General features: G+C 48.9%; 1 protein-coding gene across 2 annotated transcripts in view; it reads right to left on the bottom strand.

Annotated features, from left to right (window-relative positions):
• Positions 1–2486: 2486 nt before the first annotated feature.
• Positions 2487–15281, bottom strand: part of MARK4 (microtubule affinity regulating kinase 4) — a 34560-nt gene continuing 21765 nt past the window's right edge. Inside the window, exons 13-18 of one of the 2 annotated variants that reach the window (XM_063110391.1) lie at positions 12092–12309; positions 9605–9708; positions 7072–7350; positions 6837–6916; positions 5786–5830; positions 3901–4060 (exon numbers count right to left, since the gene is read on the bottom strand). In XM_063110391.1, the coding sequence (XP_062966461.1) occupies positions 3996–4060; positions 5786–5830; positions 6837–6916; positions 7072–7350; positions 9605–9708; positions 12092–12309 (791 nt within the window). In that variant the 3' untranslated portion in view covers positions 3901–3995. Of the gene's footprint in view, positions 4061–5785; positions 5831–6836; positions 6917–7071; positions 7351–9604; positions 9709–12091; positions 12310–15281 lie in introns of both variants that reach the window. The other variant, XM_063110390.1, reaches the window with a different exon arrangement.

Consider the following 15281-nt stretch of genomic DNA (forward strand, 5'->3'; position numbering starts at 1 on the left):
AGTCTAATCCAGAAATTATAAAGCTTCATGGAGAATCTGAAACCGGGAGAGTTGTGGCACAGTGACAAATAGCCAAGTATGAACCCTTCCAATCCTGGCTCTGAATCAGTCATGCTCAGATTTCAAGCACAGGGTCAACACCGGGGAAAAAGGCAGGCCAAACAAAATGTCTGAATTGGGCCCACGGGCCTCCAGTTTGAGGCTCACATGCATCTTATCACATTTACCTCCACTATATTTCTCAGTGGCCTCCTCCCTCCCGGTCTGACCTCACCCCTCCATAGCTGCTACCAGTCTTTTCAACTTCCCTTTTGAGCATTGCTCAAGAACCTGCCATGGCTCTCCACATCTCCTAGAATGCACTGCTATTATTTGCGATTCTTCAAGGTCCCACTAAAATGAACATTATTTGCTGAAGGCTCATCTTTCCAGTTCTTTTCCCACTATTCCTCTGATTATACTCTCTCGCTCCTTACATCCTGTAATTCCCACCTCAATATCTTTGCCTAAGCTGTTTCCTCCTCCAGAATGAGGCTTGGGTCAGAATGTTCCCATGAAGTCTTTAGGGATCAGCCTTTTGGAGAGCTTGGTCCCAGGAAGGAGCAGGAAGTGGGCATGGCAGAGCGACTGGGGGAGTGAGAGGAGCAGGTAATAGAAATCAAGAAGTATTTAAATATGTGTTGGGTGTTGGGCGTGTCAAGCACCTCCACTCAGCCAAACAAGACAAAGTCTCCATCAGCAAGGACATAGCAGGTGGGCCCCAAAAGAGAAAGGTTTCAGAAGGAAATATGAGGCAGAATAAATAGAAGACAGAACCCTCAGAAACCTGGAAGAGGCACTTTTTCAAACCTTAAGAGTCACATAGGGGGGCGGCCCATGGCTCACTTGGGAGAGTGTGGTGCTGATAACACAAAGGCCACGGGTTCGGATCCCTATATAGGGATGTCGGTTAGCTCACTTGAGAGAGCGTGGTGCTGACAACACCAAGTCAAGGGTTAAGACCCCTTACTGGTCATCTTTAAAAAAAAAAAAAAGAGTCACATAGGTTAAGGGCCCTTAGAGATCAAGAAATCCACTCTGTTTTACAAAGAGAAAACAGGCCCAGGGATGTCTCCCAAAGTTCCCTGAAATAAGGAGGTTAGTAGAAACCCCAAATATCAAGTCATGAAGGACCTTGCAGTTGCTGGGACGTCCTTTACAAAATTGTCCCAAAATGAAGACCCTATCACAAACCGCAGCTCCAGCCCCAGAAGCCACACAGACCACAAACACTCCAGTGGGGACAGCCAGAGCCAGCCAAATCTACAGTCCAGGCACTTGTCAATTACCATGTCCTGCCCATTTTGCCTAATAAGCTTCTCAAATCCACCCCTTCTCTCCCCACCTGTCCTGCCTGACCTCTCTCCTATTCTTCTGACTTGTCATCTTCCCCTCTTCCTCCCAACCATCCTACACACAGGACAAATCAGCTACTGCCTCTCCCCTGCTCATAAGCTCACCATGGCTCTCCAGTGCTCTTGGAAGAAAGCCAAGGCCTCTCTCCACAACCTCTCTAGCCTTGTCTCTCACAGTGACTCTATACTCACCCTTAAATCACATGCCATTTGCCATTTGCGCTCTCACTTCCCAGCCATTGTGCATGCCATTTCCTCTGCCTAGAACATACTCCTCCCAACCCCATGTCTAGTTGGCTGCTCCTCGTCCAGGAAACCCTCCCTGGCTGGAGGAGACGCCCTCTGGATTCCACTGTACCAGCCTTACCCAATCTGGATGGTCACTGAGGACACATTACCTCTTCCACTGAACTGTGAGCTCCATGAGTGCAGGGTTTGGGCTGTCTTGGTCACCACTATGTCCTCAGCACAGAGGACGCTCTCAGGTACTAAGCCTCTTCTCTGCACACAAACCTCCATGGCTCCCCAGTGCTTCAGGAAGAAGCCCAGCTTGCTCACTTCAGCCCCAAAGGCCCTGTGTGAACAAGCTCTGCCTTCTGTACTGCACAGCCTTCAACTTCTTATGTCTGTTGAGCTCCTACATCCTTTCTCCTGCTTGTGACCCCTGACTTTCCTTTGGGAATCCCCTTTAAATCAAGCATAGGTATGGGCCTGGCCACTCTAGTCAGTGATTGGTTCAGGGATAATCACATGACTTATCTGGGCCAATGAGAGCCTGCCTCAGGACTTTTACTGGAAGGAGGCAATGAGGATCTTTCTGCTGCAGAAACTAAGCTGGGGGGACAGATGATTAGAACTCCTGGGCTCATCTTTGCCATCAGGAAGAAAGTACCTACTGGATGAAACTTCTAGAATTAAACTTACACTGAAAAAAGCAAAGACGAGTTTGCCTGATGCCTGGATCCAACCATACCTGAAATCAGGAAGACCTGGGCTATTACGTAACAAGCCAACAAAAACCTTTTTGCTTAAGCAGTATAGATGGATTATGAGTCCTAATACAGCATTTATTTTGCTAATTCTCCACCCACTCCCAACATAGCAGCCACACTAAAATTACCCACAGTTCTCTGAAGATATACCACGCACTCCCACTTCTGGGCTTTTGCCCAGTGCCTAGTCAACTCCTAGTCATCCTTCAAAGCCCAACTCCAGCATCCCTTCCTCTGGAGTGTCTTCCCCATCCCCCCTCACTTTCTCTTCTGGGCTCCCCAAGACAATGGTTTCTCCAGTGTGTGTCAGAACCTGTGTTCCCTGCAGACAGGGGCTCCTTGTGTCTCTGTCCAGCACTGGGCCTGACATGGAGTAGGCACTGATCAATGACTATTTATTGAACAAATGTACTACTGGAGTAAGAAGTGGCTTAGAGTCCAGTGTAACATGGCAGGCAGGAGTGTGGGTGGATGAATGGGGGGCCCAGTATAGGACTTGGGGCCTCAAGGATGAGGCCGAGTTCTGTCCTTCCCACTTCTACAATCATCCTTGACCCTCATAACCCCACTATTCCCATTCTGCAGATGACAAAACCGAGGCTCAGAAAGGAGAAACCATTGGCTCAACATCACACACCTCCTCTTCAGCTCACTTGCAGGTGAGGGTAGGGAAGGAAAACCCCAGGGTCAGTGAGGGGGGACTCTCCTAAGTTTATTGGGCAACAGGCTGCAGGTGAGGGGGCTGAAGGAGGAGGGTGGGAGTGTAATAACTTAAAAACTGGAGGTGAGAGCGGCAGCTCCTTGACAGACCTCTGCAGAGGGGAGAGTGAGGGGGTTATTTACAAGGATTTGTACAAAGTGCCCCGCGCCAGCCTGGGGCAGGAAGGGAGCATGAGGGGAGAGGGAGGAGAAGGAATCTACCTCTCTGACCCCCGCTCCCAGCACCCCCAAATTCTCCAGTCTTTAGGCTCAGCAGCTCTCCCTGCCCTTACCCAAGGTCTAACTCAACCTGTTGGGAGGAATGGAAGAGTTTTCCCAGTTTCTCCTCCTGCCCCTGCCCTGACCCCAAAGTCTCCTCAGGTGCCCTATGGCAGGGCAAGGGGGGACAGGACCCGTTGGAGGCTCTGGGAAGGCGCCAGCTCCCCCTGCTAAGCCCCCTCATCCTTCTCCTGTACTGAGCGGCCCCGGAGAACAGCAGAAGGGACAATCTCTGCCCCCAAATCTAATTCAGGGAAACTGAGGTGATGACAGAGAGTGGATCCCCTCCTTGCCCCTTCTTCTGTAGAAGCGAAGAGGACAAGAGAGAGGAAGAGGAAGGGATCGGAGGCCGTGGTGGCTCAGAGCTCGAGGTCGTTGGAGATGCGGGTGACGAGGGTGCGGAAGGCCAGGGCGGTGCCCGCCACACGGCGGAAGAGAACTCCCCGCAGGCCCGGCCGGGGCAGCTGGCAGACCTCCACTTCGAAGTGGGACAGGGGCTCGGGCCCGCCCGCACCCCCGTGCAGGCAGGCCAGCAGGAATGGCTGTGGCTGGCGGCAGCGGCAGCGGGCGGCGGCTGTGGCCTGGCGCAGAGCTGCCATCAGGGCCTCGGGAGGGCGTGAGCTGGTCAGCTTCACACTCCAGGGGAATCGGAGCAGCCGGGGGGCGGTTTCCGTTTGATCCCAAGGTAGATGGCAACTGAAGTGGGAAGATATTAGAGACCAATGATGGGAGAGAAGGCGGCGGGTGGAGGAGCAAGGGGAAAACTCTTCCTGACCTCTCCAAACCATACTCCCCTGTGTACCCCAGTGACAGTTTTGGCTGGACAGACAGCTGCCCAGCCAGAAGCCACATTTCCCAGCCTCCCCTGCAGCCAGGCATGGCCCCGTCTCTAACTTTCAGGGTGCGGGCAGAAGTGAGGTGTGCAACTCCACACCACCCTTTCCAAGGGAGTGGCAGGGCCAGGCTCTCACGCCTCACCTCCCATCAGCTGGATTCAGCAGCAGAGCCAGCTTCAACTGGGAAGATGACAACAGGGCTCTAAGGGATGGGGATGGAAGAACCCGGGTCCCTGAATGACCTCTTGAAATAGAGTGGCCCTTCCAGCCTGGCTTGGCCACATGGTTTGTGTGAGAGAAAAATTTATTCCTATCTGTATTTTGGGACCTCTTTGTTGTAGCTCCTGAACTTGTGTCTGAAGTAATACTTCCTTCTGTAATGACGACCACTTTTCCCTTCGGGGATCAACCTTCTTCACTCTAGACCATGGATTCTTACCTAGAAGCATGTCTGTACAAAGGGGTATTTGAAAATTTCTGGGGGCTTTTTGATTGTCACAGTGTCTTGGGATGGGAGCTCAGCTGGTGTTTATTAGATTGTGGGGGTGGGATAGGGATGATAAATGTTCTGCAGTGTGTGAGAGGGTCCTGCACAACAAAGAATGTCCCACCTAGAGCATCAAGAGTGCCCCTCTTTTTTCTTTTTTGGGGTGGCTGGTACAGAGACTGTACTGGATCTTGGTGTTATCAGCTCTAACCAACTGAGCTAACGGGCCAGCCCCAAGAGTATCCCTCCTGAGAAGCATTGCAGATCTAGTTTCTCTGGTTTAGGTGGGGCTGACTCTCCCCCTCAGCTGCAAGGGTGAGCACAACTCAGTTCTGGTCAGTGAGAGGATTCCACCTCCTCAGCCACTGTGATTGGGTCAAGGATGAGCACATGATCAGGTCCGACCAATCAGAGTACTCCACCTCTCTGCCCACAGGCATTGGTTTAGGGATGGGCATGTGACCCAGTCCCAGCCAATTACAGTCAGTCCTGGGACTTCCCTGGATATACTGGGAAGGCTCTTGTTTCTACTAGGGCCTCTAAACTGGTATGTCAAACTAAAGCAAGGCTTGGCAAACTACAAGTGCCTGTTTTTGTAGATAAATGTTATTGGAACACAGAAATAACCATTTGTTTTTGTATTGAATATGGCTGCTTTTGCACTACAATGGCAGAAGCGAAAAGGTGTAACACAGACTGGCCCTCAAAGACTAAAATATTTACTATCTAGGCCTGTACAGATAATGTATGCCACCCACTGGCCCAGAGCTGCTGGCAACCATTCTGCCATTATTGGATGACAGGAAAAAACCAGGAGAAGGGCAATGATAGGAAGAGGAGTTGGGTTGTAGAAGGCACAAGGTTGAAGTTAAAGATGGTCAAGGGAAGGTGCTCAGGGATGGGGTGGAAATAAAAGAAATCAATGCAGGGGTAAGAGGTGCTGGCAGAGGAGGGAGAGGTCATTTCAGGAAGTTGGACTTGTAAGATGAGACTCAGGCCCCATCTAAGGCCTGGGGTGAGTAAGGGAGGCAAGTGGGATCTGAGGCAGGTGCAGGGAAGGGGCTGGTGTGGCAGTCAGAGGTAGGCACATGCACTCACCTTGTGACCTCAGGTCCCCCGATTCTCTCAGGTTCGTCTGTGACCCTAGGGGAGGAGACAGGGACAGTGTCTAATCTGGACATAGGGAGCCCTCCTCCCCCAACCCACTGCCTCTGGGACTCTGGGCAGCCCCTGCCTCAGCCCCAGTCCTTCCCTGATGGCTGGAGCTGGGCTGGGGAGGACCCGGAGTCAGGATTTGACTTCCCTCTCTTCCCCAGAAGGGGGCTCATTCTGAAATGGTTAGTGAAGGCCATAGGAAAGATATTAAAGAAACTGGAAGATGTAAGAGAGGGGGATGGGCAGAGATACACATCTATATATAGAAGGGACAGCAGAGACCTGCACACTCTCTCACACACACTCACACATACACACACTCAGGCTTTGCTCAAATGACACCTCCTTTGTGAGGCCTGCCCCATTTAAAGCTGCACCCCTCCATACCCCAGACCCTCTTCCCTGCTCTATTTTTCTTCTTAGTACTTGTCACTACCTGACGGTCTATATGTTTTACTTATTTGTTTACTGTTTTGGTCCCCTAGTAGAATGTTGGCTCTGCCAGAGCAGGGATTTTATACATTTTATTCACGCTCTACTCCAGGACCTAGGATGGTGCCAGGCACACAGGAGGTGCTTAATAAATAATAACAGCAAACAAATTATTTATAAGTAATACATTCGTAAAGCATGTTTCAAGGCAAAGCTCCAAGCTCAGTCCACGTATCACCTCATTTAGTCCTCACAACAACCCTAGGAAGAAGGTACTGTTATTACAACCCCCATTTTATAGAAGCGAGGCCCAGAGAGGTTGAGTAACTTGCTCAAGGTCACCAGCATAGCTGGGATCTGGACTTTGAGGGGCTGCTTCCAGAGGCCATGCTTCTGGCTGCTCTACTGTTCAATAAATGAGTGAATGAACAACCAGACCCCACATACAGACCCCGTATGCTGCTCACATCCACAGAGCCCCCTCCCCGATGCCCGCACACACAGGTCAGTCATGCAGACAGGGAGGCAGAGCCAGCAAGAGCGGAGCATGGACAGGACTTACTGATCTTGGATCCCTGGGGCAGAGACGCGCCCGAAACGCAGCGGTTAGAGTTCTGCCGTTTAGAGGGATCGAGGGTAACCCTGCAGTGTGAGGAGGTGCGGGGTGACAGGGGAGGAGGAGAAGGAAGAGGAGGAGGAAGAGGAAACGTCGGGGTGCAGAGGCAGAGCAGAATAGAAGGTTAGGCCCCATCGACCCTCCACCCTGCCCCCACCCCCTGCCATCCTATGGAGCTCACCTTCGGGTCAGTTTGGAGGTCAGCTTGGTGAAGAGGTTGGTGGTGGGGCGGGGTCGCCCAGCAGGCAGGGGTGTGGCCTCATGGGCCAGCGTGGGAGAGGCAGGGGGCCCGTTCTGCACACCCCCGCCACCCCCACCCCCTGCCCGCCGGTCTCGGACCTGGCCACCGTGGAAGGTGCTGCGGATGGTGGAACCCCGTGCCAGGCGGCTCCGCTCCCCTGATGGGGGAGCCAGGCTGTGACTAGACGGGGAGGCAGGGGGTACCCGTGGGGTGCCCAGGCTGTGGAAAGAGAGGAACAAGTCAGAGTTGGGCCCTGAGGCAGGCCGAGGCCCCAGTCCCTGACTCTTGACTGTCCTGTCCTGAGACCGGAAACCCTAACCAGCGTGGAGCTCAGAGACAAGGCTCCCATATACAATTATGCAGGCAGTGTGCTATACAACCCTAACATTACTTTCCTGATGCTCTCTGCTCCTAAATTACCCCTCCTTCAGACTGTCCCTTCTTCAAACTCTACCCCCTCCGCACTGTCCCCTATATCTCAACTCTCCTCGCTCCAAACTCAGCAATTAAATAGATTTACATAAATTTTTGGATAACTCTGTTGCTATCTGCCATCTGAACCCCAGGAACCAAATCAATCTGGCAAACACTGCTATTTGAACTCTCATCATGCAAACTTGGGCAATGAATAGATGTGAATGTCAAGGACACCGGTATTCATTATGACAATTTTCAACAGATGAAAATAAAGAGGAAAGGCCCCTCCTTCTAACTCTCTCAAGATGCTACATGGGTAGTGGGGGTCCCACTGTCCTAGGACCCTCCTCCAGCCCTTCTGATCCTCCCAGTCCTGATAAAAGGGGCCAGAACTCCAATTTCCATCCTCCCAGGGACCCCAGGACCAGCCTGGATCTCAGAGAAGAAACCCTGACTGGGCAGAGGCTGCTCCCTCTCCTTAAGAATCCATCCTCTCTATTTTACTTAGTAACCAAACCCCTGTGAGTATGAGAACTGCACATGGCCACCCAGCCAGAAACTACATTTCCCAGCCTCTCTTGCAGCTAGGGGTGGGTCAGGTGACTATGCTCTCGCCAATGGGATATAAGCAGAAGTGCTCTGTACTATTTCTGGGTCATGCCTTTAAAAAGAGTGCTGCTTGCCTCCTACTCTCTTTGCCCATTTCTTATTGGTTGGGAAATGGTGGCAACTGGTGCAGTGGCCTCAGACCCAGAGGTAGAGCCTCATGTTGAGACAGGACCCAGGTAGAATCACTCTGGGTTGTTGGAGGACTCTGTCAGCCTACCTCTGATCAGTTAAGTCACAGAGGACTAACCCTCCATCTTATTTAAGCAACTGTACCTTGGGATCTCTCTGTTACAGCAACTGAGTCTATAATCTAACTGATTCACTGTCTCTTGACCAGACCTGGAAGGCCATGTACCATAGTGGTTACAAATGTAGCTTATGGAGTCAGTCTGGAATCTTTGCTCCTTGATCCTTGACTTACCAGCTGTGTGGCCTAGGACAAATTACTTCACCTCTCTGTGACTCATTTCCTCAGCTGTAAAGTAGAGATACTAGGATCTACCTCATGGAGTTGTTAGCGGCAGGAAACCACCTAATATACATAGAGGTCTGGCACATGGTTGCTGCTTGATGACTGTTCACTATTATTGTTTTTATTTAGTAACTACCAAAAAAGCTTTCACTCATCAAATGCCTACTGCATATCAGACCCTGTGCCAGGTATAAGACACATCTCCCTCTATAAGATTGGATCCCTCTAATGGGGCCTGGAGGCAGACAGCATCAGCCCCATTTTACAGAGGAAGAAACAGAGGCACAGAGATTAGCCAAAGCTAATCTTGCTAGCAGAGTGCAGGGGCAAGACTCCACCTCAGACTGAGTAGTCATAGAAACATGACTGTCAACCACTCTGTTACTCTGCCCATGCCAAACACTAACACCTGCATCCATTTATAAGGTGCATCCCTGAGCACACCTCAGTGTCGGCTACTAACATGCCCTACAGTCCTGGTGGGCGGGAGTGTCCTTATCCTGCAGCTGGCCCTGCTTCTGGACTTGAACTGTAATGTGAACCAATTCATTCCCTTGTTATGCCCCAGCCAGTCTGAATTGGTTTCCCTCACTTGTCAGGTGAAAGAAACTTAAACTTGGGCAAACAAGCTTGAAAACCAGCAACCAGATGATGTCGAAGCTGCAACATTCTGGGGCTTCTCTCAAGTTCTAAAAATGGATCATTCAAAAAATCAACTCAGGTTCCCAAGGCTCTAGTAGGTGGAGAACAGGGCAGACTGCTTTCCTGGTGCTGCTGACTAGTTAATTAAGTGGAGTGGGTTTTCAGGGGGATCTGGGAGCAGGGGTTATATGGGTAGATTCTACCAAGGGAAGGACAGACACAGCCACTCTCCAGTCCCCATGGCACCCTCCCTGCACACCCATCACCTTAGATCAATGGGGGGGTCCTGCTCACTTCCCCCCCCACCACCACCCCATTGCTGCCCTCTCATACCTGTTTTCTTTGCCATTTGGCAACAGGGACGGGCGCTCAGCCCCTGGGCGTTCTGTGCAAACATAGGTGTTTCTGCGGGTCATCACACTGGGAGGGAGGTTGTTCTGTGGGAGACATGGCCGGGAAGGGAGTGAGGAGGTGAAGAGGTGCCCTTAACTCCTCCCTCTCACCCTCTCTTCCCCCGCTCATGATGACTGAGTCAGGGCCTGTGTGGGAACCAAGAGTGAGTAGGAGATGGTTTACAGGCCCCAAAGACATGGAAGTTCATGGGCGATACCAGCCACGTAGGCTGAGTCAGGGAGAACGTTGGAGCTTAGAGGAGAGGGGGAAACTGAGGGAGAGAGGGAACGTTTCCAGAGGGCATCTGTGTCTACCTCTCCTCTTCCAGCAATACCTGCCCTCGCAGGGTACAGCCCAGCCACACCAAACTTTTTGTTCACATACTTATTCATGCCACACATGGTCTCCCCTCCTAGCCTTGGCACAGGCTGTCTCACCTATTAGAACATTCCTCCTACCTTTTCCCCTGACTCACTCCTACCTACCTCTCAGGTGTCATTTCACAGTATACCCCAACTCCCAGGCTGAGTCAGATACCTCCTTGGGCTCCCACAGGCCCCTGGGCTCCCACTGCAGCCTCCATCACATTGTGTTGTCAATGTCTGTTCACATATATGTCCCCACCCTGCTCCTCCCACTCTGGACAGGGAGCTCTGTGAAGACAGAGGGCACTGGGATTATGCTGCTGCATGAAATGTGTGGAGAAGAGATCCCCCTTTTTCTATTCTCTGGAAGTTTGTCTAAAATTGGCACTATTTTCTTCTTTAAATGTCTGGAAGAATTCAACCAGTGGGAGCCATCTGGGCCTGGAAATCTCTTTATGGCAAAGGTTTTAAATTATGGATTCAATTTCTTTAATAAAAAAATATAAGGTCTTCTATTTCTTTTCATGTCAGTTTTGGTAAATTGTGTTTAAAGGAATGTGTCCATTTCATCTAAGTTGTCAAATTTATTGGCATAAGGTAGTTCCTAATATATTAGCATATTTTCAGGTTAGAACATAGTCCTCCTTTTCATTTTGGATACTTGTAATTTGTGTTCATTGTTCTTGGTCTTGCTAGGGTTCTACTGATTTTCTTAATCTTTTCAAGGAATCAACTTTTGGCTTTGTTGAGTTTTTGATCTAGTGCAATTCTGTTTTCTCCTTCACTGATTTCTTCTCTTCTCTTTAATACTTCCTACCTTCTACTTTCTTTGTTTTTTTCTTTCTTTTTTTTTTTTTTTCCTTCTACTTTCTTTGGAGCTAATTTGCTGTTCCTTTTCTAGCTTCTTAAGGTGTGGGTTTAGTTTAACAATAACCATAGCTCTCATTCACTGAGTGCTAACTATGCCAGAGACACTGTGTAAAGTGCTTTATGTATAAGATCTTACAAGATACTCATAACAACACAGGTTTTTAATGAGCCCATTTTCCAGAGTGGAACACTGAAGCTCAGAGAGATGAAGTCACTTGCCCAAGGTCACACAGCTCATCAATGCAATTCAAACTCTACTCTGTGCAGCTTCAGGGTCCCAACCCCTTTCCTAACCTGCCTCCACTCTTGTATTCCTATGTCAAGGATATTTTGGTTTCCTCAACCATTTTATACCATTTGGTTTCCTGAGCCTGTACTATGCCATGCAGATGCAGGAAAGCCAAAGACTACATTTCCCAGACTCCTCTGCAGCTCAGATTCTGGAAATGAACTGGGTTCTGCCAATTTTTGTACTCATGAGGATTCAGACGGTAGAAATGGGGTGGCAGGTGCTTTCCTGCCCCCTTTGGCTTCTGCTCACACAGGCAAGGTCATGAGATGAGGGTCTTAGCTTCAGCAGGGCTCTAGGGCCTGTTCTCCAGCACTCAGGGCATTGAGAGGTTCTTCTGGTGGAGGATGAGGTTTCTGAGTCTTGGATTAAAGCCATGACTGTATGTTCTTGAATTCCCCAGTGCTGGGCAGCCTCAGAGGTAGCAGCTCCCTTGGTGAGTCAGTTCTGCTGTTGAGTGTCACTCCTGTAGGTCCAGCCCATTGCCTGTTCCTCCAGACTTTTCCATGTTTTTTTTTTTTTTTTTTTTTGGTGGCTGGCTGGTACAGGGATCCGAACTCTTGACCTTGGTGTTATCAGCACCATGCTCTGACCAAGTGAGCTAACCAGCCAGCCTCTCCTACACTTTTGAAAGCACCTAATTCCCTGTATTAAATCCTTCCTGCCAAAAGCACTTACTGCACTTCTGTTTCTGACAGTAAATGCTAATTTGTATACTAGCATCAAGCACAATCTCAGGCAAACAGAGAACACTCAATAAACGTTTGTTGAATAAATGAATGAACGAATGGATATAATAAGGAGTTCCATGTGGTGGTCTGGGGAATGTGACTTAGGCAGCATCTGCAGGCTGGGCCACACATGGTTTCACCCCTGCCCAGGCCCCCATGCCCGGCCACTCACAGGGGTGCTCGTACTGTCCTTCCGCCGCTCTGGGATCTCTGCCTTGTTGGGGTTGTGGGCACTGCTGACCATGGGGCTGGACGGGGGCAGCCCTCGACTCCCGCTTCCTGCCGTGCTGCAGCTCGCCTTCCGGCCTGGCAGCCGCTCCTCCTTCAGCTCTGCCTCCCCCGTGCTGGTTGGGCTGCGCTTGGGGTGCAGGGGTGCAGGGGATGGGCCACCTGGCGAAGGGAGGGGATCAATTAAAGCTGGCATCACCTGGAAAACCCAGAACCAACACTGGGTGATGCTTGGAACCTCAGAATCCCTCACATTGGGCTACAGTCTCTGTGTGAGCCATTCTGACAAGATCTGTCCAAGTTATAAATGCACATACACTGACCCAGAAACTCCAAACAAAATGATATAATGTACATATGTGCTATTCATTGAATCATTATTTTTTTTTTAGTAAGGTCAAAAGATCGGGAACAGCCTACATGTCCCTTACTAGGAGAACAGCTAAATAAGTCAAGGGATTTTCATACAATGCAATACTACACAGCTATAAAAAAGAATGTGGAAGTGCTTTATGTAGGAATACGAAAGAACTTCAAGATAGGCTGTAAAGTAGAAAAGACAAGGCAAGGAATAGAGTGCCATATCATTTGTATAAAAAAGGGGAAAAGTAAATATCTTTATATATTTATCTATATCTATTTGCTTAAAAGAAATGAATTTCTTTTAAAAATTCACAGAAAAATAGAACTAAAAAATAATATGAGTCTATCCTTTCATGAACTTTTTGAAGATTCCTTGTATATAAATATCTCCAAAAGGCTATAACTTGTATTAAAAGGGGAGAATATGTTTACTGTTATTATATGTCTTTATTTCCTTCCTTAATCTCTCTCTCTCTCTATCCCTCCCTTTCTCCCTACCCCCCTTCCCATATCTATCTCTTTATATGTTTGTATATGAATAAAATTTCTCCAAATGAATCATGTAAAACTGGTAATAGTGGCTGCCTCAAAGAAGAGTAACTGGGGGCCTGGGGGATGTGTGTTGGACAAAGATTTTTTTTTTTTTTTTTTTTTTTCGTGACCAGCGCTCCGCCAGGGAGTGCACCGGTCATGCTTATATAGGATCCGAACCTGCGGCGGCGGGAGCGTCGCCACGCTGCTAGCGCAGCACGCTACCGAGTGCGCCACGGGCTCGGCCCTCAAAGATTTTTTTTTTTTTAAAGATGACCGGTAAGGGGATCTTAACCCTTGACTTGGTGTTGTCAGCACCACACTCACCCAAGTGAGCTAACCGGCCATCCCTATATAGGGATCTGTACCTGTGACCTTGGTGTTATCAGCACCACACTCTCCCAAGTGAGCCACGGGCCGGCCCCATACTATCAAATTTTGAAGGTTGTGATTGTATTAACAATTTCAAAAATGAAAGAAAATAAATCTGGACCCTTAGAATATCTTAGGAATCTATGGTTTAGTATCGAGGGTAAAAAATGTTCTAGATTCAGATAGTCAGAACTTCTGCATGTTAAATCCTCAGGAACCTTAATGCTCAAAAGTCCCAGAACCACAACAAGCTGAGAGCTTTACAACAACAACCACAGACACTGGGCACCCATCAACAATCCTTCACTCACTTCAAGAATCGCTGGAATCCAAGAGGTCTCTATGTGGGGATTTTTGAAGGTTACCATATTCTAACTGTATGATATTGGAGTCATAAGCTCCTTAGGGACTTTCTAGGCCAATCTTGTTATTCTACACATGGGGAAAACGAGACCCAGGGGAGGGGAATGGTCTGACCATCCAGTAACAGTGAAGCTAGGGCAGAACCCAGCACTTCCTGCTGAGGGCTCACGCTGATCTTCCCTGGCACCCCTCTCCCCACTCTAGTGCCTGTCCCAGAGTAAAGAACTTCACCCCGGCAAACAAGAAGGGCTGTGAAAATAACAGAAAGTTGGGAAACACTTTGGAAGTTCCTCAAACTGTTAAATGTAGAGTTACCAGATGGCCCAGCAATTTCAATCCTAGGTACGTGTCCAAGAGAAATGATGGCAAAACACATCCACACAAAAACAGGTGTATGAACGTTCATAGCAGCAGCATTCACAGTAGTCAAAAAGTGGAAATGATCTACATGTTCATTAATAGATGGATGGATAAAAGGTGGTGGGCTGGCCAGTTAGCTGAGCTGAGTTGGTTAGAGGGCAGCCTTGTAACAACCAAGGTCCGGTTCAGATCCCCGTACCAGACAGCCACAGGGGGGAAAAAAAAGGTGGTATGTCTGTGCAATTAAATATTATTTGGCAATAAAAAGGAATGAAGCACTGTACATGCTACAATGTGGCTAAACATGGAAAATATTATGCTAAATGGAAGAGTCCAGTCACAGAAGGTCACATTTTGTATAATTCTATCTCTCTCAAATGTCCAGAATAGGAAATCTGTAGAGAGTAGGGTGGTAATTGCCAGGGGATGGAGGTGGGTAGGGGATTTGAAGTTGATGACTAAGGGCTGTGGAGTTTCCTTTTGGGGTAATGAAAATGTTCTAAAATTGATTGTGGTGATGTATGTACCACTCTGTAAATATCTTAAAACCACTGAACTGTACACGTTAAATGGATGAATTGTGGACCGAGCCCGTGGCGCACTCGGTAGAGTGCTGCGCTGGCAGCGCGGCGACGCTCCCGCAGCGGGTGCGGATCCTATATAAGAATGACCGGTGCACTCACTGGCTGAGTGCCGGTCACGAAAAAACGACAAACAAAATTAAAAAAATAAAATTAAAAAAAAAAAAAAAAAAAAAAAAAATGGATGAATTGTATGGTACGTAAATTTTATCTCAATAAAGCTGTTAAAAAAAATCAGTGGAGAGGATTAACATTTGACAATGAGGTGGGTAAGAGATCTCTTGGAAGTTTCTGTGCCTAATTTGTGGTGGTGGTGGAATCTATTTGTTTTCTGCAGTGGATGCCTGTCCATTGCAGAATGTGGAGTACAATTAGGTGTCTGCCCAGCCTCATTCCACTAGGAAGAGCCTCCCCTCACTTCATTGTGGAGGACAGGCTCTCAGCAGCCACTTTGTACAATGTGTCCTCCTGTACCCCAGTTACAGTGCATTTACCCAACTGGAGTCTGATATCAGCACTCCATCCCTGTGAGTGGTCCAAAGAAATTTCAGCTACCATTTGGGC

Source organism: Cynocephalus volans, chromosome 10, assembly GCF_027409185.1.
Source record: "Cynocephalus volans isolate mCynVol1 chromosome 10, mCynVol1.pri, whole genome shotgun sequence".
Taxonomy (NCBI): Eukaryota; Metazoa; Chordata; class Mammalia; order Dermoptera; family Cynocephalidae; genus Cynocephalus; species Cynocephalus volans.